We start from the raw sequence: 24,563 nt of genomic DNA on the forward strand, positions 1-24,563 counted from the left end.
TTAGAACATAAAAGACATTCAAAGCAAGCCACTGGAAGAACACTGCCTCCTTCTGGGTGACGGGAGGCCTGGGGACTCTCAGGGAAGGGTCTGGGTACCAGGCCTCAGGGGAGCATCAGGGGCCCCAGTGCCAGGCAGGGTGGGCCCAGTCCAGAGGGCCGGCGGTGGGTTTGGCACAAGTGGTGGCCTCTGCCGGGGGAAAGGCAGGGCCTGGCTCACATGGAAGCGTTGGTTCCTCTGAGGGTCAGGTGGGGGAATGAATCTGAGGACAGACGTAGTGGCCCCTGCCCTTCCCAGGCCCCGGGCCTGAGGTTCAGTGAGTCGTTTTTCCCTGGACGGCCAGACTCCACCCCGGGGTGTGAATGGGCCCCTCTGCTGGGTCCGGAGGGGACTCTGTAGGCTGGGCTCACGGCCCTCCATGGCAGGGGGTCAGCAGACAGGCGCCCCAGGCGTCGGTGGGGACGGGAGGGAGAAGGCAGGCCCTTAAGACTGAGACAGCTGCAGATGGGGCGGCGGACAGATGTGTGGGAAGCACCTTTGAACGGGGACGTCTCACGGATGCGCCCATGGCTTCTGGTGGGAACAGCTTGGTCAAGGAAGAAGCAGGCGGGCTTCCTGGGGAGGAGGAGAGGTTTCCTTTTGGCTAAAGGGGGATGGCTCCCCGCCCCAGCAGACAGACTCCCTGCCTTCTCAGAGCGTGTGCTTTAGACAGCAGCCCGGAGACAGTCATGATCAAACGCAAGACAAGGAAGAGACGGGGCCGCGGGTGGCAGCGCTGCCCCGGGTGCTGCACGCAGGTGAGCCTGGCTCAGCATGGTGTCCGCTGCCCCTGCCCACGGACTGACCAGGGGGCGAGGCTGGGCAGCGTATGGTTTCTCCTTCGGGAGGCTCGAGGCCTTCAAGGCAATGAAGTCCCGGCAAGCCCAGTGTCAGCTCGTGTCCACCTGCTTTCCTGTGTCCACTAGTGCCGCCAAGGTGCCCCTCTGGCCAGCGGCCCAGGGCCTGCAGACTCACACCACGGCGCTGTTCACGTCCACCCCTTTGTTGCTGTGCGAGGAGGTCATGGGATACTCAGCAACACCGGTGCCGTTTTCCTCTTTTCTCAGGGGTTTCCTGGGGGCCGGTGCAGCAGCGGGAAGGCAAGGGAAGGGGAGGCAGGGGTATCCATTAGTTATCGATGCCTGGCGAGGGGTATCTCACCCTCCTAGTTTTCCCGCCAGGCTCTGTTCCAGGTCAGCATCCTTGGGGTGCTAATCTTCGTGGGACTCAATCAGAAGCGGGATGTGGTCTTAAACTAGGGTGACAATATAATGTCATGCAAACGTAGCTGACAGTGAAAGAGGGAAGCCGTGAATAATGAAGCAGGGACAGCAGGCAGGATTTGGAACTGTTCTGGACAAACCAGAATGTATGCTCAGCCTAGTATGATATCAGGCTTTGGTTGGTCTCTTTGATTATGAGCTGACAGACATGACGATGAATATTTGGGGTGCAGACGGTTAAGAGAGGAGAGGTGCTAGTAGTTGGACTTTATAATCTTATCTCTGTGTGATCAAAGGCAGGTGGAAAATGTGATGAAGTGGATGGTGGTAATGGTGGTAATGGTGGTGGAGGCGGTGATGGTGATGACAGGAGTGGTGGCACTGATGGTAAAGGTGGTAGTGATGGTGGGTGGAAGTGGTGGTAATAGTAATTGGGGTGGAGGTTCTGGTGGAGTTGGTGGTGGTGATGATGGCGATGATGACAGTGGTAACAGTAATGGTGGTGCAGTTGAAGGTAGTGGTAATAATGACGGTAGAGATGGTAACGGTGGTGGTGGTGGTGATGGTGAATGTCCAGACTAAACTAGTGCACCCCAGTGGTTCTCAAACACTTCACATTGAGCCATTTGAAACTCACTCCAGAGGCCCTTTAACCCCAGGAGCCATTCATCTTACAAACGCAGGGCATGGGGAAGGCTGGGAGGATGGCTTTGAGAAGGCTCAGGCCCACTCCACTGAGACTCTGAATTCACAGCACTGCTTTCTGGCCTGGCTCAAATCCCACTTCCTCTCTTGCATGGCTCAGGAGGGCTTCGGCCCCCAGCCCCAGGGCTGAGTGGCCACAGCCTCCCAACAGGTCCATGCCATACATGCTGCATAGCCCGACCCCATGCCACAATCCTGCTGTCTCGGTGGATCTGAGGCCCATGAGGCAGCAGCTCAGACACCTCCTGTATCCCCAGTAACGCTGGGGCTGCGCCTGAACTGGCTTTCATTGTGTGTTGTCTAAGTTGAACTCTTGCGGTCGTGGTTGAAAGCCTAGGGACTGATGGCATCTGCCTTCTCAAATGTCCTCAGAGCCTCCCCAAACCCATCAGGAGAAGGCCTGGTAGGGGGAGACTGTTTGATGCCTATGGGATTAGGGCCTTGGTGATTAGTTTAGGGGAGGGAGGGTCTGTGAGCGGCTTATCAGTAGTTTCATGGGGTGGGGCTACCAGGCCTGTTCAGAGGCGACATGGTGATCAGCCACACATTTTCTTGTCCCCTCTCACAACGGTCCCCTGAAGAAGATAGGCCTGAAGTTATGGGATTCATTTCATGGGGCAGCTGAGGCTTAGGGAGAGCTGTGACTTGCCCAAGGACCTCCCAGCTAGTTTGTGGTGGGACCTGGAACGCCACCCACCACCACATCCTGGTCCAGACATCTTTCTGCTGAATCAGCACCCTGCTGCTACTGATGATAAAGCAGGCGTTCCCCCCCCGCCCCCCACCCTGCTGCTACTGATGATAAAGCAGGCGTTCCCCCCCCACCCTGCTGCTACTGATGATAAAGCAGGCGTTCCCCCCCCCCCCGCCCCCCACCCTGCTGCTACTGATGATAAAGCAGGCGTTCCCCCCCCCCCGCCCCCCACCCTGCTGCTACTGATGATAAAGCAGGCGTTTCCCCCTCCCGCCCCCCCACCCTGCTGCTACTGATGATAAAGCAGGCATTCCCCCCCCCCCGCCCCCCACCCTGCTGCTACTGATGATAAAGCAGGTGTTCCCCCCCCCGCCCCCCACCCTGCTGCTACTGATGATAAAGCAGGCGTTTCCCCCCCCCCGCCCCCCACCAAGAGGGCTCTGTGGTCCAATCACCTTAGGAAGGCCCTCCTCCGTCCTCCTCTTGGAGATTCCCCGGAGTTCTCCAGAGTCCTCCCAGAAGCCTGTCGCATTTTGCTTTAACCCAGCACATGCTATGTTCTAGGGTCTGAACACCCCATTTATGTAGATGCTCACAGACACTTTCTGGAATTCAGAAAGGGCTCAGACAAGTTGCCTTGTTTGTGATGGGCTCCTGGAAATGATGGACTCTGAGTTGACCTCTCCCCCTGTGCCTTTCTCCCTCTGTCTCCTTTACCTTTCCTCCCGTCCCGCCCACCCCTTTCCAGGGGCCTCAAGCAGCTCTGACCTTGCTGGGTGGGCTCGATTTCTGACTCAGGGAGTTTTACCTAGCCTGGAAAACTGGGGGTAGGGATGCATATTCTTACAGCGAGATCCTTTGTTGCCCCTAACACGAGGCCGCTGATGGACTTGAGTGAGATTCCTAAATTTACCATTAATATAGAGGGATTTCAACAGAATCAGGGGTCCAGAAAATAGAGGCAAAAATCTCTGGGCCCAAAGATTTTTCTGTTTTTCTCCCTAATAAATATTCACTCTTGGGCTAGGTCTGAAAAATCAGCTGCAATGGGTCCAGGGCAGGGGAGATGAGGCTTAAGGGCCTTCAAGGGTGGATAATGAGGGACTTCCCTGGTGGTCCAGCGTTAAGACTCTGCGCTTCCACTGCAGGAGGCACGGGTTTGATCCCTGGACAGGGAATTAAGATCCCATATGCTTCCTGGCACAGCCAAAAAAAAAGAAAAAAAGGGGGGTGAATAATGAAGAGATGAAGGGGGCCTGGAACTCACAGGGAAATGGACTAAGCCTGGAGGGCACAGAGTTCCTGCCCTTTTTTTTTTTTTTTTTTTTTTTGCGGTACTTGGGCCTCTCACTGCCGTGGCTTCTCCCGTTGCGGAGCACAGGCTCCGGACGCGCAGGCCCAGCAGCCATGGCTCATGGGCCCAGCCGCTCCGTGGCATGTGGGATCCTCCCGGACCGGGGCACGAACCCGTGTCCCCTGCATCGGCAGGTGGACTCTCAACCACTGCGCCACCAGGGAAGCCCTTCCTGCCCTTTTTAGGGAGTAGGTAGGAACTGAGCAGGATTCCTTCTGTCAGGAGGAGAGGAGAGATTGCTAATGCAGGCTGCTGGCTGGGAGACCCCTTTGCATTCCCGGGGCCTTGGGGGCAACGGTGGCTCAGAGGGCGTGGCTGGAGGGACACTGGGGGCAGGTTCAGGAGAGAGCTCCAGGGCCTTCTCAGTGACTCAGCCAGCTTCCCAGAGAGGAAAGGGGGTCTCGGCAGGGGTCCACCCAGCAAAGAAGGCAACATTTGGCTGGCACAACACTGCCTCAGGAGCAGTCCCAGAGCCTGGGTGCGCTGAGGGGAGAAGTGGCTGTCCCAAGGGCTTTTCTGAGAAGTGAACTTGGTCTGCTCCCCTCCCCCCTGGAGATGAGCCCCCATCCACTCTGCTCCCTGGGCAGCCCAGTCCTGAAGCCCTTCCGGGGTTCACTGGAGCCCGGTGGAAGCCGGAGTTTTACCTACGGCAGGACAAGGCTCTGCCTTGAACCCCATCTCCGTCCTCTCTCTAACCACAGTTCTTCAGGGTGATGCTGCAGAAGTGCTGGGAGGAAGAATCAGGCTCAGTAAACCCAGCTCCACCACTTTCTAGCTGTGTGACCTTGGGCAAGCCACCTAACCTCTCTAGGCCTCAGTTTCCTGGTCTATAAAATGGGCACAATAATGGTGTCCATTTCATAGGCCTGTTGGGAGGATTAAATACGTTAATGCGTGTCAAGCCCCTAGATGGGCATCTGGCATACAGTAAGTGCTCCATAAGTGTGTGTTAGCTCTCAGTACTATGGTTGGAAAGGGGTCAGCGGGGAGCAGCCAGTGGTCTCTAGTCCGCACAGACTTCCCACCTAGTGTGCACCCTGCAGGGCTCCTGAAGTGCTAGGGAGGCTTGTGCGGACCCAGCCGGGCCCCTCCGTGAGCCAGCCGGGGAGGTCCCGCTAAACCAAGAAAGACCTTTCCACCCGGTCTGTGTGGGAAGAGATGGGTGCAAACGGCTGCCTACATGGCCTGGTTCCTAAAACCAAGAGAAAGGGAAGTGAGCACTTCCTTGGCTCTGTGCCCGACTCCCAGCTGTCGGAGGGTGAGGTCTCCCACCTTGAGACCCCACGCCCACCGCACCCCGGCCTGGTGCACAGGGGGCCCCCCATTCTCTGCTTGGAGGGCGGCGCCGATGCCTCACTGCCTGCAGAACAGCGGCTGGTCCAGCCTGGGCAGGGCGGAGCCCTCTCGGTCAACGCTGGCAAGGCTGACACAGGCCCCACCCGCAGCCCCTGCTCTGTGGGGTAACTGGAAGCGAAGAACAGCTCTGAGGGCTTGAGAGGGAGGCTGCCGGCTGGTTTCTTGTCTCATGCACCCCACGGAGGGTCATTCTCAGCGAAGTGAGGTTAGAGGTCTCAGACCCCCTCTTCCAAAGGCAGTCATCCTCCCCACAGCCCACTCCCGACACACACACACATACCTACGCACACATGCACCCACACATACCACACTGCACGTACATCACACACACACCCATATGCACACACAATACACAAACCCACACATACATGCACACATATACACTCATACATGCCCCCACATACATACACACACTACACACACATATACACATACATGCACACATATATCACACACACACATGCTCACACACACACACACACACACACACACAGGGTTCTACCATGAGACGCCTCTGTAGACTGCAGATTTCTCCAAACCTCGTCAAGAAGCCAAAGAAAAGCCTTTCTGGGCCACAGAGGGCGTCCCTGACCATGAGAAGCAGCGGCCCCATTTCCCGCCCCGCAGCCTCTGCCACCGCCAGGGGAAGGCGAGCCAGGCACGTGGCTGAGGAGCCTCGCACTCCAGTCGCGTCCCCTGTGCTCACCGTCCCGCACCAGCCACCAGGGCTTCCTTGTTCGGCCACATCTGCTGAGCAAGTCGAAGAATGGCATCGGGAGACTCGTGTCCTCCTCGGGACCTGGCTGGCAGGACATGGCATCCGGATCTTATTCTGAGTGCAGTGGGAGCCATCAGAGGACTCCTTGTATCGGGGATTCCTGTCTATCCCCTCACCCTGCCCCATAACCTTGACCCAGCATGTCTGGAGAGATGAGTTCAGGGAGGAGGGAGCTTCTTGGTGACAAAAGAAGGCCTAAGAAGCAGGGACCCGTCTGAGTCTCCCATCCGCTGGTGCACCCCACAGGGCTCCTGACCCGAGGATCCCGGGCAGACAGAGCAGCTGGTCCCTACAGCCCGCCTCCTACTGCCAGGATGGGATTTCATCACCCGCCACCGCCTGTGGACCCCTATGGGGCGGGGGAGAAGCACAAATAAGCCCAAGTAAGTATCTCAGCCCAGGGCAGGTCAGGACACCCTGCGCCCCAGTCCCATCTGGGCCCAGTCTCTTCTTGGAGGGAGAAGTGTGGTGATGGTAAAAATAATGAGAGATCCTGTGGCATCTGGGACTCAAAAGAAATCTGTGTATTGGTCCCACCTCTGGGACAGCCGGGAGGATGGCAGCGTGGCTCAGGGGAAGGAGCGCTGGCCCAGGAGTTAGACGGTTGAGTCTCGGTCCTGCCGCAAAGCACTGGAATCAGCTCTCTGAATCCAGCCCAGGTCCCAAAGGAAGTCAGACGGTTTCCAAGCACAGCCATGCATCTGTGCTCAGCACCGATGCCGGAAGGGTCCCTCCGTGGAGCATTACTACTTTTCACTTAATTCACGGTACAGCCAGACATGAGAGCCTCAAATTCCAGCCAGAGAGGTTGGATTTGGGGGCCTGGGGGGAGTGGCACTGCTATAGAAGTGGCAGACGGGAAAGGCTGGGTCTCAAGCACCCAATCACTGCATTAGGCCCCCACCTGTCCCAAGAGGTTTTGGTGCGAAAGATAACCTCAGTCTCAAGACCCCAGGGATGCAAGATGGATTCGAGGTGAATTTCTTGCTCCTGGAAGTTCATGGCAAGTTGAGGCTGGATGAAGAGGTTCCACTCCTGTTCCGAATCCTGGACCCAGCCCACCTGGTCTTCCTCTGGCCCCTGCTCTGACCCTGACTAGGCAGCTCAGCAGAGGCCGGGGAAGAGAGGGCTGGGCTGCTGGGCGTGTCCTCTGGGGCGGAAGGGGAGGCAGCAGATGGCAGGGCCTGCCTCCTCTGAGGCAGTCTCAGCCTGAGAGTGTGTCATGTGCGCGTGGCAGGGAGGCCAGGCCTCTCCGGGCGTGACAGGGGGCTGCTGAGTCAGTGTGCGAGCACTGGATCTTGGGTACCGGGAAGGGGCTTGGCGGGAGGGGGCAGACATGGCAGATGGTCAGGAAGCTGATGAAGGGGTGAGGCCAGGCATTAAAACCGTGCACACATTATTCACTCTAAGAGCACATTCTACTTCCCTCACCCAGAGGGAGAGGAGCAAAACGACTAAGTTTACTGAAATTCTACACAGAGTTTGTCATTTTTAAAGGCAGACTCTGGCAAGTCTGTACAAACAAGCCTCCATTCGCACCACAGGAAGTCATGGAAGAGTACCACGTGCCAGGCGTGTGCCAGGCGCTGTGGAGGAGAGAGAGGAGATGAGTGAGACAGGACGACCACTCCCCCGTCTAATGTGCCTGTTGTATGCGTGTGCGTGCGTGTGCCCAGTCACTCACGCACTCATGCCCATGCAAACACCAACATTAACCGACCTAGAGCAGAAAGCAGAAATGTAAATCCAGGGAGAGCTACAACTCTAGCGCTTGGCAGGGAAGAAAGATCTACCCCAGCCCAGGGCGCCATGTCCGAGGAGGTGTGTTTGAGCTGGGTCTTGAGTGAGCAGTAAGGACTCAGCTGGAAGCCAGGAGGGCAGCTCCCTGCATCCTCAAAGAACGTGAGACGAGGGCTGGACACCTCTGTGACCTGAGCCACGTCTCGTCCCCATCCAGGTCTCAGCTTCCTCCTACGACCACGGAGGTTTATTGTGGCTCAGACATCACAGGAATCTCCTTTGCCCTCCTCCATGGCATTCCAGCTGCCTGGGAACCAGGTCTTCTTGACTTGCCACACACTCGGTAAGAGCTAACCCTCTTCTGGGCCATCCCAAAGCTCCCAAAAGCACGTCAATTCTAAAAAGAAAACTAACTTCACTAAACTGACTTGCTATCGAGTCTATGATTCAGGAAAGATCTTGGACAAATTCCACGATGGAGTCAAGCTAGAGAAATAAAAAACTGGAGTGGGAGAAGGAGAGGGAGAGAGCTGAGTGCAGCAAGTTCCCAGAGGGGAGCTTGGAAGGCTGCTGGAGAATGCAACAGCTGTGCATCAAGCCCAGAGAGCTACCATCCACCTGGAGAGGAGGACGGATTCTCCAAGACAAACATGGAACTGACAGATTGATCACCTGATGTATTTGACCATATTGGGAAGAGGCATTGCTCACTCCAGGGAAGGAAACAAATCATAGTACACTCAGCTGGGATCAATATTTACATTATCGCTTACTAAGGGAGACACTGGCTAGTCATTGAACCTCTCACAGGAGACACCTATAGGAAGTGGATGGGAAGCGGGGAAGTACTTTGTACGTCTGTGGGTAGTGTTAGGGTCCTGAACCTTGTGTCTGCTATAGTGAAAAGTCAATTGATAATGTTTCAGATTGAAAGAAAAGGTAAATAGAGTATCCACATCACTTAGAATATGCAGGGAAATACCAGAAGGAACAACGAACACTCGAAGGTGGTTGCCTCGGGCTTCCCTGGTGGCGCAGTGGTTGAGAATCTGCCTGCCAATGCAGGGGACACGGGTTCGAGCCCTGGTCTGGGAAGATCCCACATGCCGCGGAGCAACTAGGCCCGTGAGCCACAACTACTGAGCCTGCGCGTGTGGAGCCTGTGCCCTGCAACAAGAGAGGCCACGACAGTGAAAGGCCCGCGCACCACAATGAAGAGAAGCCCCCACTTGCCGCAACTAGAGAAAGCCCTCGCACAGAAACGAAGACCCAACACAGCCAAAAAAAAAAAAAAAAAAAAAAAAGTGCCTCTTATGAATGAGATTTGGGGTGAAAGAGGGACAATCAGGGGCTGCTGGTTTTTTTAATAGGCTGTGACTCATTTGACGTTTTTAACTATGCGCATGTGTTGCTTTAATAAAAATTAAATTAAAAAGTGATAATGAACGTTCAAAGCCCTAACCATACTTTCTAATCATAAAGCTGCCTCAAGAGGCACGCATGGCACTCCTGACACTTGGGGTAGGGGAAGCACCTCTCCCACCCACTTCTCTTCCTCTCCCTCATTACCCCGAGGCTCTCTTTTTTCCTCTTCATAGCACTCAGTCTTTTAAAGCACTTCATTTATTAATTTGCCAGTGTGTGTATGTTTGATCTGCTTCCCCCAGAAGGAGGGGGCAGGCAGGGACCCAGTCTTGTTTATCACTACATCCCTGACAACTAGTCTAGGTCCCAGCACACAGTAGGTGCTCGATAAATATGTGTGGCCCAGCACTGGCTCACTGAGCAGCCTATGCCGGTCAGTGGGTTCTAAGGGCCATCAAGGAGACTTGGGTGTTCAAAAGTGTCTGTTCTGCCGGAAGCAACTCAACCACGAAAAGCTGACGTGCACGGGAGCCCAGCAATGATGCGGGCGCCCAGGCACACGTGTGCACACCGCAGCGTACTCCCAGGGAGCAGCATGCTTGCTTATTGTCTGCAATTAGCAGCCTGCAGGATCGGCCAAACTGTTCTGCAGCCTTTTATTGGTCTTTCAGCCAATACCCTGTAAATTAGAAGGAAATGGCTGTCAAGTGGCTTAATGACAAATCGGTGGCAGAGGGTGAAAGGCCCGTGCCATGCACCAGCAAAGGAAGCAGGGTGTTCTTCCTGTGCCTTGGGAGTGGGGGTAGCTCAAGGGAGGGGGCTGGGAGGGGTGAGGCCATCTCTGCAACGCAGGCCTCTGCATGAAGGGTGTGGCTGGCTGGCAGAGAAGCTGCCAACCCACCTAGGAGAACGACCTCACTCTTGAGGGCCCACAGGCCTGTGGGGTGCCACCTGGCCCTCCTACCCAGGCACTGGGCACCCCGCACCTTGGAGCTTGATCTCCATGCCTCTCACTGACTCTGGCTTGTCTGAGGTCCTTGTCCCGCCCTGGACCAAGAGGTTCTTCTGTCGTCCCTGCTCACAGAGCCTTGGTCTCCCCTGTAGGCAGTCCTCTCCCATTGTAATTCCTGGTCCTTCAGGGGGCAATCTGATTAACACCTGCTTCTCCCCCTAGGGATGTGTGCAGTGAAGACAGGGGCTGTGCCTGAAGCACCCAGGCCAAGCACAGCCCTGGCCCCTGGCCCAGTATTTACACGTCTGGGCGGTGGAAGGACCTAGCGGCAGTGGTCCGCCTGCCATGCCAGGACAGAGAAACAAAGGCTCAGGGAACCGGACAGACACTTGAGGGACCCTCACTTTGAAGATGAGGGCAGTGATACCCACTGAGCTGGGCTGGGGCTGGGAACAGAACGCGGGGGTCTTGACTCCCAGTTCTGGGTTTTTTTAACAGCTCCAGGCTGTCCTGTTGTCTGATGACAGGTACATGCCAGGCCTGGGGTGGGGAAGTGGCCTGGATGGAGCACGAGGTCCAGAACACCCAAGGGCTCTGGGGCCTGACCATCCCGTGGTCACAGCAAGGAGCCACTGAAATGCAGACCGCGTGGGCTCCCCACGGCTGGGAACCCTCCAGAATTTGGGTTATTGACAGGGGACTTGGGGGCCACTGTAAGTGTTAGTCCCACTGACTAACACATGGGATGCCCATCTCCTTCCAAAAAACTTCTCAAGCCCCCAGGTCTAGGTGAGGCGCCCCTTCCTCTGGGATCTCCCAACCTGGATGCCTTGAGCACCTTACCTCCCAGCACAGAGCTGGGACCTTGGGAACATTTGTTGAGTCACTGAGTCTGTGTGTGGAAAGTGCTAAGTAGACCCCACCTCCCATCAAGGTCAATGCCCAGTGAGGGCACCATGGGGGTGCTCCTTCTGCATCTGCCCCCCCACCCCGTCTCTCTCATCCCTGTGGCCACAACCCACATGCCAAGCCGAGCTGGCATCTCCAGAATCATCTCCTTCCCATCCCAGCTGATCCTAGAACCATCCTCCCAGCAATCTGGCTCCAAAAGGCTGTGTTGTGGCCATTCACAAAGATCTCTTGGAAATCCTCCCCTAGGACTCCAGGCTGTGAGAGTGTTTTTTTAAAGAAAGCAGGGTCTATCACTGAATTTTCCTTTTAATGGTTTTATAGCAACATGCAATGCTTTTGTTTCCTGAGAGAAAAGCCATGTCTCAGATGAATTATTAACCAAAAAGAATTGACTGTGAGCAAGAAATCTTCCATTTACTTGGGAGAGAAATGCACACAGACAGCTGCCTGCGACAGGCTATCTCTTACAGGGTAACTGGGGGAGCCGGGAGGGGGCATTTGCTCTCCTACACCGGGCGTAACTTCTGCTGCTCCTCCCCCAACCCACGAGAGGTTGATCCACCTTCCCCAGGTCAAGCTTCCTTCCAGGAGGCTTCTGGGAGAAATGGCCTCTATTTCTGCCCCCACTGACCATGAGTAGCAGCCCCTCCTGTCACTGATTATCTGTCCTCCTGTGCCAGGGATGCCCTCTCTGGACTGTGAGGGTCTGGACGGCAGAGGGCTGGGTCTTCACCCAGAGGAGGTTGCTGATCTGGGCGCTGGGGCAGAAAAGGGACTGTGCTCCATTTACTACGTGGGCCCGGGAGGCTGACACCTATGCAGTATCTCCTGGGCTCCTCTGTTTCTTGGGTTTGGCCAATGGGAGGCACCTCCAGGAGACCTGGGAGCCTGGAGAAAGAAAGGGTGGGGAGTTTTCTCCCCCCACCTGCTGTGTTGGGGCTGCATCTCCCGCAGTTCCAACCACAGGTCCTGCTGCTTAGCCCTTCTTTCGAGTCTCCGGGCGCTCTAGGTTCCCCCTTGTATTATTTCCGTTGTCCTAGGGGTGCCAAGAGCTCCCACCGCTTTTAGTCCTGAAATGCTTCGCTAATTCCACCGCTCGGTGGACCTGCCCACACCCCCTGGAGGAAGCCCCGCCCACACCCTAGGAGGAGGCCCCGCCCACACCCCTGGGAGGAAGCCCCGCCCACCCTCTGGGAAGGAGTCCCAGCCACACCATGGGAGGGATCCACTGAGCCGTCTGGGGTGAGTTCTCTGTCTTTCCAGGCGGCTGACAGACCCGGGAACCAAGAGCCCAGAGCCGGCGGAAGGAGACGGGAGGCCCCTCCTGTTGCTCCGAGGGCGGTGAGAGCGGGGCCTCCACACACCTTCTGTGAGGGCTGCCGTCTCCGCCGAAACAAGGCCACCGCTGGCCGAAACGCCACGGTGCGGAGCTGTGAACGTCAGCTTCTTCTGATAGGTTCGCCCTGCCCTCCTGCCCTTGGGGCAGGTAGCCCATTTCTTCAGGAGAGTTTGGGGCAGAGAGAGAGAGGCAGAAGCGACGCTGTATCTTTTGGAAGTGCCTGAGCTTATTAAAAAGATGGTGCAGCCTGTCTCTGGGGGAAGGAGGGTCCTTGAGGGGACTACTGCCCCGTTCTCCGGCAATGCCCCAGGTGGATCTCGCACACTGTTCCCCCAGAACCTTCAGTAGCTCCCTGTGTCTACTGAATCACGGGCCAACAGCTCCGCCTGGTGGGACAGATGCCTTCGCCGTCGGGCTCAGGGTTCCCTCCAGCCTCATCTGCCCCGTCACAGGGGCTTCCTGGTGCCTGGAATGCCTCCCCTGCTCTGCTTCTTATAGTCGTCCTCCCGCTGCAGCAGGCTCTCAGCTCAAATGCTGTTTCATCCACATCAGAGTTCACATGACTTCTGCCTTTCCTGCCTGGTCACCAGGACACTCCCAGGCTGTTGGCCTGATGCAGCCCTGACCATATGCATGTTTTCAGACTTTTGATATTTTACTCTTTCTGCTTTTGAATTATTAAAGTGAAATCACACAGAACAACCGACTAAAAGGGTAAAGTTAAATAACTTTGGTCTTATGATTGCTCAGAATAGATTCTCTAACTTTGGGCCTTAGGGAATTTTTAAAAAACTTTCTTAAAAACATATTAACAATCCCTATGGCCCGTTGGCGTTTTGCAACATTATTGTTTGTCTTTTGATTTTATCTTCCCCTAACATCCCCCAAGGCCAGGGAGGCCATTTTTTTTGGAGGAGGCTAAGAACTGGAAATCAAAGGACATAGCCAGAGCTACTGTATTTTAAGTGCAGGGGGTGTCACACTGTGGCCTATTCTGCTGTACTTAGGGCCCTTGGACACACCTCAAACCTCCTCAGGCCCCAACAATAACCATACCGAGCTGCACACCCCAACTCAAGTGAGATGGTAGTTAACAGAAATGACGGAGAGTGTTATTGAAAGATAATTTGCTGTTTGGATCATTCATGATCCTGCCGGAACACTCCTATTCATCCTTCAAAACCCAGCTGAGGTGGCACATTCACGGAAAACCTTCTCTGAGGCATCACTACCTCTCCTCCCAAGAGAACCTCGCTCCCTCCTCTGTCAGCCTTCTTCCTCTGTCTTTGACTATGGAAACAGTGAAAGCTGGTGCAGTACTTGGTGAGCACGTACTGTATGCCAGGCACTGCAGAGTATACATATTATGCAGGCCATTCACAGAAGGCATCTCACCGTTCCCCAGGGTGAGACCGTTATTCTTGACTCCCATTTTACCAATAGGGAAACTGAGGGCCAGAGAGCTGATTTCCTCCTGGTCACACAGCTTGAACTGGAGTCTGAATTTAGATCGGACTCCGAAACCCAGTTCCCACTCCCCTCCAGCCGCTCCATCACCCACCCTGCAAGGATTATTTCCATGCTCCCAGGCCTGGAGAGAGCTCTTCACAGCAGGGCCTGCGACTTACAGATAGGGGAGCTTTATACTGCATCGAGCCTGACATATAATTGGCGCTCATCAAATTGCTCGCTGAACCCCCTAAAAGGACAGGGGCATAATATCTGAGATCAACTTTAAATATTTCAGCAAATAAAAAGATACAAAGAAAAGGAAAGAGAGTAAATATTAGCCAGATCTTGGTAACTGTTGAATCGGGGTGAAGGTAGATGGGTGTTCACTGTACATTCTTTCTGCTTCTTAAACGCTTAACAATTTTTATTATTAAAAAACAACCAAAAACAGAATGGGGGCGGGCAGAGGACCCCTGAGCCCAGCTGGGCTCCCCTCTGGGCTCAGAGCTGGGTGAGCACTCACCTCTTTATGGCTTTGTAGCAAATGATGACAAGCACAGTGAGAAACACCAGGGAGGCACAACAGACCGCGATGATGATCACCGGCCCCGACCACCAGCTTTCCTCAGTGGGACACGAGGTAGCGTTGGGAGCTGAAAGAGACGGGGGCAGCCTGAGTGTCCCCTGGATGAGTGGGTCCCAGCTGGCATCAGAGCTGGACCGTTGTGGGTGACACCAAGGCTGGTCTCACCGCCATCCATCACCCAGATGAAGGCTCTCCAACCTGTCCTGCTGTCCCCACCCCCGCCCAGCGGCAGGTGACATCATGGTTGGCCTCCAGCCAGGCAACGTGCTCCGAGCTGGGGTCAAGCACCGCACCCGGGGCCATCCATCCTCCCTTGGCATGAGCTAACTGACAGCAGGGTCGGGTTTAATTTCCCATGAAAAGTAACAGAACATCTCATTCTCTCAGTTGGGACATTAAATCTGCTTCCTCTGAAGGTGAGGGTGACGAGCAGGGCCCGCAGAGCACGATGGGCAGGGGAGAGAAAGGGAAGCCTGTCAACATCCGTTTCGTAAGCTAATTTTTTGCAAGAGGCAAATCTTCTCCCTTCTTGGGTTTGGTCCATGTGATGTGTTTCCGCAGCTGTCTCAGCCTGCACAGGGTGGCCACAATTTGGAAAGCATATGACATGGGTGCTGCAGGGCACCCTTGTCGTTACTCAGTCCGTGGGGGTCCTTGGGGTGAACCTGTCCTCCCCCTTGGCATGAGCTGCGTGGGTGGACCCACACACAGGTGTAGATGGGGCTTGCAACAGAGCCGGTTTACTCGGCTCTGAGAAAAGCAGAGACATCACACAGCCTTATCCCAGAGGCTCTGGAAGACCTAGGCCCAACTGGAAAGAATTGCCTGGAATTGCAAAAGGAATGGAAGTGAGGGAAAGAGAGAGAGAAAAAGGGAGAGGGAGGGAGGGAAAGAGAAAGGGGGCTGGTAAGGGAGGACAGATGGACAGACAGACAGACAGACATTACTAGTTTGGGGCAGTTCTTCAAGACGTGAATATATGCAAAAGAATCAAAACTATGCCCCAGACTTAATAATAGGCACCTCGAGGGCTTCCCTGGTGGCGCAGTGGTTGAGAGTCCGCCTGCCGATGCAGGGGACACAGGTTCGTGCCCCAGTCCAGGAGGATCCCACATGCCGCGGAGTGGCTGGGCCTGTGAGCCATGGCCGCTGAGCCTGCGCGTCCGGAGCCTGTGCTCCGCAACGGGAGAGGCCACGGCAGTGAGAGGCCCGCGTGCCGCAAAAAAAAAAAATAATAATAGGTACCTCGGAGGGTACAACAGTGACAAATTTCCCAAAGGAAAATGACAGGGAATAGTAACAGGGAATAGTGACAGATTTCCCAAAGGATACCATGGGTGGCTTCATTATTAAATTACTATTATTGATGATGTTGTTATTGTTATAATCATCAAGGTGTAATTTACATATAGTGAAATGCAGCCATCTTAAGTGTACCATCTGATCAGCTTTGACAAATGCATCCACCAGTGTAAGCCACACACCTCTTATCATGACATAGAATATTTCCATCACCCCAGAAAGCTTCCCTGTGGCTCCTTCTAATCAATCCCTACCCTGTTGGCAACCAGCAAAACCCTGTTTTGCTTTCTAAAGTCACAGATTTGCTTGTTCTTGAAATTCACATAAATGGAATCATGCCATGTGTTTTTTTGTTTGCTTCCTTCCTATAGCAGTGGCTTTGTTGATTCACCCACATCGCTGCATATTTCAGTAATTGCTTCCTTTTATAGCTGAGATGTATTCCATTGTATGGATATACCGCAATTTGTTTATCCTGTTCACCTGCTGATGGACACCTAGGCTGTTCCCAGGTTTTGACTTTTGTGAACAAAGCTCCTATAAACATTTGCGCACATGGTACAGACATACTCTCTTGATAGAGACATGTGTTCCTATTTCTCTCCGATAAACAGCTAGGAATGGGATCACTGGATCCTGTGGTTTGTGTATAATTAACTTTGTAAGGAATTGCCGTGCTGTTTTCCCCAAGTGCTTGTACTCTTGTATACGCCTGTTGGGAACAAGGAAAGATGGAGAGAAGGGAGTGGTTACAGGTTACCAAACTGTTATCAAATTGTGGCATTGTTGCGTCTGGATTAGGAGATCCAGGAAGCCTTTATGTGCTTCCCAGGGAACAGCTGCTAAAGCCCCATTAACAGGTGCAAGGTCCCCAGAGGTGGAGCTCAGATCCTCACAGAGACCAAGCAGATTCAGAAATGCATCCTAAGAAATGACTGGAACAAGGATGCCACTGAGCCACATGGCTGCTCTCAGCCCGGTGAAAGCGGGCCTTTAGAAACTCCAACACTGAAAAGATAGAGAATATAGAATTCAAAAGGGGAATAAACTCTGGAATAAGGGAGAGGCAATCCAAAAGGATTCTCATTTTTCCCCATGATGAACTTCTTCAGTGCTTTTTCTGTGAAATATCAAACACAAAATCCTTCCCCCTCATTGTTCATCTTCGGGGTGCCTCTGGCTTCGCTGAGTCTCCCCAGGGTGACTGGGCACAGATATTCCCCACAACAGTGGTCATTGCTGGAGAATCAGAAGAGCAACCAGATACACGGGGTCCCAGCCCCAAATGGTTTGCATTTTCACTGCCAAGGGAAGCAATTTTGTTTTCTGTCGATTCTACCACCCAGGCTATGACACCTCTGGGCAAGTGTCCAGGGCCAAGCCTGCAGCCCATGGGAACCCTCACACCAGTGGCCCACAATTTACCCAACACTCCCATGGCCAGGGCATTCATCTACCAGTGTGTGGTCTCAGTCAGGGGCAGCATCCCTCCTGGGGGCATTTGGAAATCCGGGGGCGGGGGGCTGTCTTTGGTCGCCTAGCAGCTATGGATATTAACAACAGTGACCCGGATATTCCCACACAAGGTAGACTTGTCCCTCCAGAATGCCACCAGGGCCCCTGTTGAGAAATTCCATCAACTTGAAACAGAAGAAAGGGTTGATTCTAAACTGCGTTTGGAATTAGACGCTAAATTTCAGAGTACTGTCTTGTGATGTTCTTTTCTTTACATTCGCTGTTAATGAGGTGGGAATTTCCTTCTTGCTGACTTTTTTCAAACACAGTTGATAATGAAAGCAGGGAGGTTTGTTCTAGAGGGTCCTTCTGCAGAGGGTACCCCTCTAATATTCAGCTCACCACTTGCATGTGAGGAAACCACCCCAAGCAAAAATACTACCAGATATGAAAAGAGGGAGGTGTTTTGTGAAACAGTCCAAGGCGTAAATCTTGGATTTTGCCAAGAAAACAGCTATTGTGTTCAAAGAATGCATCCTTATTTATCCTTGCTTGACTCATTCCTTTTACATTAGAAAAGATCAGGAGATGTTGGAGTCTGAGGAAGCCTAGGAGGTGTCATTTCAGAAAAGAGAATAAATGCTGAGGCTCAGGAGCAAGCAGCTTTCCCAGGGGCCAGGATTAGGACCCCAGGATCTTTAGGCTGCAGGCCAGGTCTGCCCCTGCCTGAACTTCCTTCTCACTGGGCGTGGCCAGTACTACCTTCCAGATGTGATAAGACCGCTTACCCTGTGGGCAGACGGATGGCTCATATTCGAGAAGACAGAATCATGAAGGTTCTCACTCATTCATTCATTTGTTCATTCATCCACCACACATTTACTAATCACCCTCTGTGCCTGGCACCGTGCTAGGAGCTGGGAGTACAAAGATGAATTAGATGTAAACTGTGCCCTTCCCGGGTCTAATGCCAGCTGACCAAGACCTGATCACCTTGCTCAAGGAGGCAGCAGGCTCCCAGAGGAGAGGAGTCACAGGAGGTGCTGATGTGCAAGGCGAAGGTCACTTGTGGCCGAGGAGAGGAAGCCACTTGGCGCCAAGGTTCAAGGGGAGGGTGATGCCTTGTGAGAGGCAGGTGGGCAGATGGAGGAGGGTGCTGAGGCCACCAGAGCGTGAAGCCCCTGACACGAGGCTGCCGCGGAGCTGACTTCTCTGTCACTCCCCCTCGCTCCCCGCCAAGATTCTGCAAACACGACAGACAGGCAGGAGCTGTCATGATATCTCAGGGGTCACGACACCCTCCCTCCTGGGACTCAATGAGGCTTTGTCTGCTGTATTCATTAAACACCCCTGATGCCTGTAAAGATAATGAGACTGGCAACCAGAGAGCGATTTAGAACAACACGGACTCAGTTTTGCTTTTTCGCAGTAGCTGCCGTCTTTTCAGTCAAGAAACGCAGCGTTAAAAGCTTATATTTGGGACTTCAGCTTCCGGCCAAGGTGGAGTACGTTAAAGGCCCAGAGTTGGCACCACTACCCATCCCCTCCCAACATCTAAAAGATGTACCAAATATACAAAACAATGGTCTCAAAACAATGGACATCAAGGCAACAAAAGGCAGTGAGAGACAAGAAACAAAGGAGGTGGGAGTTCCCTGGAGGCCTAGTGATCGGGATTCTGGGCTTTCATTGCTGTGGCCTGGGTTCAATCCCTGGTGGGGGGGAACTGAGATTCCACAAGCTGTGCCGCGCAGTCAAAAAACAAAACAAAAACAAAAACAGAGACGGTGAGCGGTACGGCTGCCCCAGCTTACTGCCTGGAGACAGTTTCTAAATATCAGTCCTGGAAGGGAGATGCGGCCCAGGTCCAGCCCACTGAGAGCATCGAGGAAATGGGGCTGAGAGGAAGCAAGAGAGATGAGGCCCCTCCCCAAGGGCACCTGCAGAAAGGCAGAGGGAGCCAACAGCACCCACAAATAAATAATTACAGATTATGGCAAGTGCTAGAAAAGAAATGGAGAAGAGGCTGAGCTGCCCCCACAAGTGTCTGGAAAAGAAGCAGTTGGGGGCAGAGGGGTCGCTTTGGATGTCGCCATCTGAACGGTATCACGGGGGCTAAGCAGACCAAGGAGATTCCTGCTGGGGTGTGTGGACCTGCCTGAGGTCCGGTGTCACAGAGGAACTGCGTGAGGTCAGCTGCTCTCTGGGACAAGCGCCTTTCCTGTATTCCTCACTGGGGTATTTGTGTCTATCAAATGGGACGACAGAGACAGTGTTCTCGAGGGTACCAGGAGTACCTCCCTCCCTTGCGTGGCACCAACTCTGAGGCCGCTATTAGTCCCCCTTCTGCAGTGGGGACACACAGGCAGGGGCCTGCCAGGATTGGAACCAGGTGTGCCTTGTGACAACACTCATGGCCAACTCAGTGCATATTTACCTTGGACCTGGGGCCTGCCACTTCCATCTCTTCTTCAGAGCCCGCTGTGCACTGGAGATGTTTGATTGACAGGAGGGGAACTGAGTGGGGCATGAATGAATCAAAGGAACAGTGAGTTGGGTGGAAACAACCTTAGTTTTGCAAGATATTTTTCAAGGATTGCTAGAAGGGAGTGAGAGCCATGTTCTTTGTTTTAACCTGACGTTTCCATTGTGAGATGGAGGCTGTGATTTATCCCTGGCTCGGCCTCTGGACCCGCATGTGGCCACCTGCGGAGGCCAGCCCCACGCTCACGTGGCTCAGTGTTTCTTGAGCGCAGCCTGATTGCCAGGCCCTGCTGGTGACACCACGCGCATGCAGTAGCCTCTAGGGCATCCTTAGACGTCTCTAACTTTCACAGTCTGGTGGCTCATGCCCAGGCTACCCGAGTGGCTTCCCAACTGCTGCCCAGGAGCTGGCCTTGGTCACGGCCAGGTGAGGAGGTGTGACCTGCACAGAAAGCTGCTTCCTGCCCCTCGCAGCTCAGCTCCCGGCCCGCTGGGCGGATCACAGCCACTGAGCGTGGGCTGCAGTGTCAAGGGTCCCCTGAGCTGCAGAGACCCGTCTCCTTTGAGGGGCTGATGTCTGTAGACACGCTTCCCAAACCACAGCGGACACGCTCAGCCTTTGCTGTGGAAACTGAGGTCAGAAGCTGGCCCGGGCCTCGCGACACGGCCAGGAACTCGTTACCCTTGGGCATCAGGTGCTGCCCTGGGCTTTGGGAGCAGATGCGAAGGGGGCCACACAGCCCCGATAGGGACGGTCTCGGGGCACAGTTGGCCCTCAGAGTGGGTGGGCTCCGTTTCACCTCCACACCCTGCCGCCCACGTGGAGGGTCTTGAGGACTCTGTCCAGCACGTCTAGGAATCGTGCACACGCTGCAAGTTGATGGAGTGTCTGAAGAGCCTTTAAGAGGATGGTTACTCTCGTCTTGCCTCTGCCTGCTCGCCTAAAACCCCTGTTGGTTTTATGTGGCTCACGAGGACAGCAAGGGGTCCAGGACCTTTGCTAGTACATTTGTGCGGGGGCAACACCCGGGCCCCAGACCCTTCAGACAAAGGAGGACACGAGGCCGGGAGGAGGCGAGGGACAGACCTGGGCTTCCCGTCCCCCAGCCCTGCTTTATGTGCTACCGCCAAGGACCGTGAAGGACCTGGATTCTCAGAAGTTCCTTCACGGGCTGACGGCCCTTTCCCTTCACTGCCTCGGGGTCCCCAGCCCCACCTCTGTTGGGCTGCTTGACACAGACCCCAAATCCAACGGCGACGGCCCCTCCCTCTCACGCCCCACACAGAGCCCATTGTCTGCGGGACACAAGGGACCAACTCAGGCCGCTGCTCTCCATTCACCCGCACAGGCCTCCACTGGGAGGTCTGTGCCAGGGGCGTCCACCCCGCTGCCTGGGCCAGCTTGCGGGGAGGCGCTCACTCGTTCCCTACCGGCACGTTGCCAGCGTGTGTGGCCGGACTTTAAACCACAGATACAAGCTCAGACCTTGATGCTTTACACAACGCCCTGCAATCAGCCCCCGTTTCTGGAGAGAAAGGAGAAGGCTCGTTTGAGTTGCTCCGATGAAAGCAGTGAGCATCGGCGCCTCAGCGCGGGGGCTCCTTCCACCCCTTCTCGGCCACTGGGAATCTGGCTTTGGGTGCAGCACAGAGACCCCCCTTTTCCATAAGTCTTCCCCATTCCTCCCCCAGACCCGAGGTTCCCACAGCAGGAAGCCCCAGGCTGCCTAGGAAGAGCAGGCAGAAGGCGTGAATTCTCTGCTCCTGGGGGGGCCTCAGCAGTTTGCCTTTTCTAGAACCCAGGGCCCCTCCCTCTCCACCCTGCAGGTTGGACACTGCAGCCTGAATGGGGGTCCCTGGCCTCCAGGGCGGCCAGGGAGGGGCAGTGTTCCGGGGAATAAGTGCTGTGACGGCGCGGAGGGCCATCTGTCTTGCCCACTACGCCTCCCGCAGTCCTGTCGCTGGTCTCCACTGACTTCCACACCCAGCCCGGGAGCCCCCTTCCTGTTCCTGCCAGCCGGGCTCTGGGGGCTGTTGCAGCTGAGCATTGCCTGGCTTTCGTCTGCTGTAGATGGACTTCGTTGGTCTACGGAAGCGCGGGAGGCCTTGGCCAGCCTCTGGTGAGGGGCTCTGCCAGGAGACAGACCTCAGTTGGCCACCAGGGCTCCAGAGGGGCTGGAGCCACAAGGGCCAGCCAGGCTGGACATCTCCCTGGGCTTCACAGGGAGGGCTGCCCAGGGCCCCTGGACCTCCCCTCTCTGTGCTACCAGTGGCCCCCGCAAACATCTTCCCCACCTCGGCTTCTTTTCCGCCACTGCTACGTGTGTGTGCAGCCTCTCTCAAATCCCCACCTTCTGTGCTGGAAGCATCCATCAGTGAGCTGCCCCCTTCCCGTCCTGCCCTCGTTCCAGGCTCAGACCCCAGCCTGGGGGTCAGCACGCCCTCTGCTCCACAGCTAGGCCACCCGTGGCCAGTGTGGCTGAGCGCTCCGACCTCCTCTCCACCCGCCTCTCCCTGACTCCTGGGGAGCCCTGTCTGGTTATCACTGTCACCAGGCCCCTCCTCCCTGGGGTACCTCCCCCAGTTCAACACAGTGGCTCTTCAAAGGACCTGGAAGGATCTGGGGTTAAATTCCAGATTCCAACCCTGGAAAAATCATTTAATCTTTTAGATTTAATCTCAATTTAAATTCCACTATAAATAGGGAGGAAACAACAGCACCTCCTCCACCGGGCTGGTGCAAGGATTAAATGAGATATGAGATCAGAGAGCTCACAGCAGACACCCCTTAGCTGCCCCCGCATCCTTCCCCTTCTCCCTTGCAGAACCCCAGTTCTCCTCCTGTGTCCCTGATCCCCTCTACAGGGCCCAGGCTCTGGGGAGGCGGGACCAGCCCAGGAGGTGGGTTTTCAGTGGTCTCAGCCAGGCCTGGTTGTTCCAGCCCTCTGGCCCTAATTGGATCAGAGGTGGGCACGTCATGCAGTTCTGGCCAATGACACGAGGGGAACAGTCTGCTGGGCGCTTCCAGACCTGTCTCCTTGCTGTTAGAGGCATGAAAACAGGCAGGCTTCTTTCCCTGTGGACACTGCCATGCCCTTCTTTACCACCAAATAGAGCAGCTTTGGGGGCGCTGAGGGTGCTGGCGTGGAGGGTGGGTGGATTGCAATGCGAAGTAGGGTGGCCTCCAGGGGCGACTTTTGAGCAAAGACTGAGATTTGGTAAGAGGGTTCATCATGCAGGTACCTGAGGGAAGAGCCAAAGCAAAGGCCTTGAGGTCACTGCAGGCCTGGCATGTTGGCATGACGTGGGCAAGGGGAGGACGGGAGGAGATGAGATGGCTCAAGGTCTGGAGGCCATGAGAGAGGTGTGGGCCTTTACACTGAGAAATGAGGTGCCATTGAGGGGTCTGGAGAGGGGGTGGTGAGATGTGACTTACACATTGGCTCAATCACTCTGTGTTTAGAGTAGACTATAGACCGTGTGTGTGTGTGTGTGTGTGTGTGTGTGTGTGTGTGTGTGTGTGTGTGGCAGGGGATGTGTGCCAGTGTGGGAAGCTGGGAGGATACTGCCCATAGCCCAGGAGAGAGCTGACGGTGGCTCAGATGGGGGTCAGCAGTGGAAGTGGTGGGCAAAGGTAGATTCTGAATATGTTTGGAAGGTAGGGTTCACGAAAGCTTGGATGTGGGTGTGAGAGACAGAGAAGAGGTAAGGATGACTTGAAGGATTTGGGGCTGAGCAAGCAGAAGGATGGAGCTGCCATCAAGGGACGGGGAAAGCTGGGGCAGGACAGGCTTGCTGGGTGTGGAGGTCGGGAGTAAAGTCTGAAATTCCCATCACACACCCAAGGGAGATGGCAACCCAGCAGCGGGATCTAGATTCTGAGTTCAGCAGCAAGGGCTCTGCTGGAGGCATAAATTTGGGAGCTGTCAGCACCCAGTCCTGAGAGGGGATGAGATCATCAAGTGAGGAAGCGTGAGCAGAGTGGAGAGGAGGGTCCAGCCTGAGCCCTGGGGAGCTCCACGGGAAGAGGCCAAGGAACAGAGAAGGAGGCAGCAAAGGAGGCTGGGAGGAGAGGCCAGCAGGGACAGGGGCCAAGGAGATGTGGGGTCCTGTGGCCAAGTCAGAGCAGGACGTCAAGGAGGAGGGGACAGTCCGCTGTGTCCGCTGCAGCTGACGGACAAACGCCACGAGGCTGAGAGCCAGCCGCTGAATGGAGCAACATGGCGGTCACCGCTGACCACCACACGGGTGGTTTTGCAGAAGCGCTGGAGGAAGCTTGACCGGGGCCATCTAGGAGGGGATGTGGGGAGAGGAAATGGAAACAGCAAGTATGCACAGCTTTTTGGTGGAGTTGTGTTGCAAAAGGGAACAGCAACATGGAGCCGTAGCTGGGGCGAGCAGTGGTAGCGAGAGAAGGACTGATTCTAAAACGGGAGATGAAGCGTGTGTGAGTGCTGGTGGGCGGGACCCAGGAGAGGGGGCGGCCTGTGCACAGGTGGCAGGAGCTGTGCTGTGGAGGAAAGGTGGGGGGATGACAGGTGAGAGTCAGTGGAAGCTGCCTTCGGAGGGAGGCCAGGCCAGCGCCAGGGCTGTGAGCAGGATGGGGGAGGGGTGGGCGTTCCAGGGGAGCAGAGAAGGTGATCCGGTTTTCTAGGAGGGCAGGTGGGTGACTGGTCTGGCTGGGGAAGGGAGGAGCTTGAAGGGCCAGTGATGTGAAGGCGAGTCCAGTTCCAGGTTGGCCATTGTGCCCAGCCGCCTTCAGCTGCCGGCGGTGGGCAGCCGGGTTTGCCCAGCGTGTATGATGAAGTGGGTGCACCCGGGGGAGTG

At 55.2% G+C, this 24,563-nt stretch overlaps 1 protein-coding gene across 2 annotated transcripts in view; it reads right to left on the reverse strand.

Moving 5' to 3' along the window:
- Positions 1-1,010: 1,010 nt before the first annotated feature.
- PRIMA1 (proline rich membrane anchor 1) overlaps positions 1,011-24,563 on the reverse strand; it is a 60,043-nt gene continuing 36,490 nt past the window's right edge. The window contains exons 4-5 of one of the 2 annotated variants that reach the window (XM_032623913.1): positions 14,433-14,562; positions 1,011-1,113 (exon numbers count right to left, since the gene is read on the reverse strand). In XM_032623913.1, the coding sequence (XP_032479804.1) occupies positions 1,011-1,113; positions 14,433-14,562 (233 nt within the window). Of the gene's footprint in view, positions 1,114-9,496; positions 9,934-14,432; positions 14,563-24,563 lie in introns of those variants that run through there. The other variant, XM_032623914.1, reaches the window with a different exon arrangement.

The sequence above is a fragment of the Phocoena sinus genome, chromosome 2 (assembly GCF_008692025.1).
Source record: "Phocoena sinus isolate mPhoSin1 chromosome 2, mPhoSin1.pri, whole genome shotgun sequence".
In the NCBI taxonomy this organism is placed as follows: domain Eukaryota; kingdom Metazoa; phylum Chordata; class Mammalia; order Artiodactyla; family Phocoenidae; genus Phocoena; species Phocoena sinus.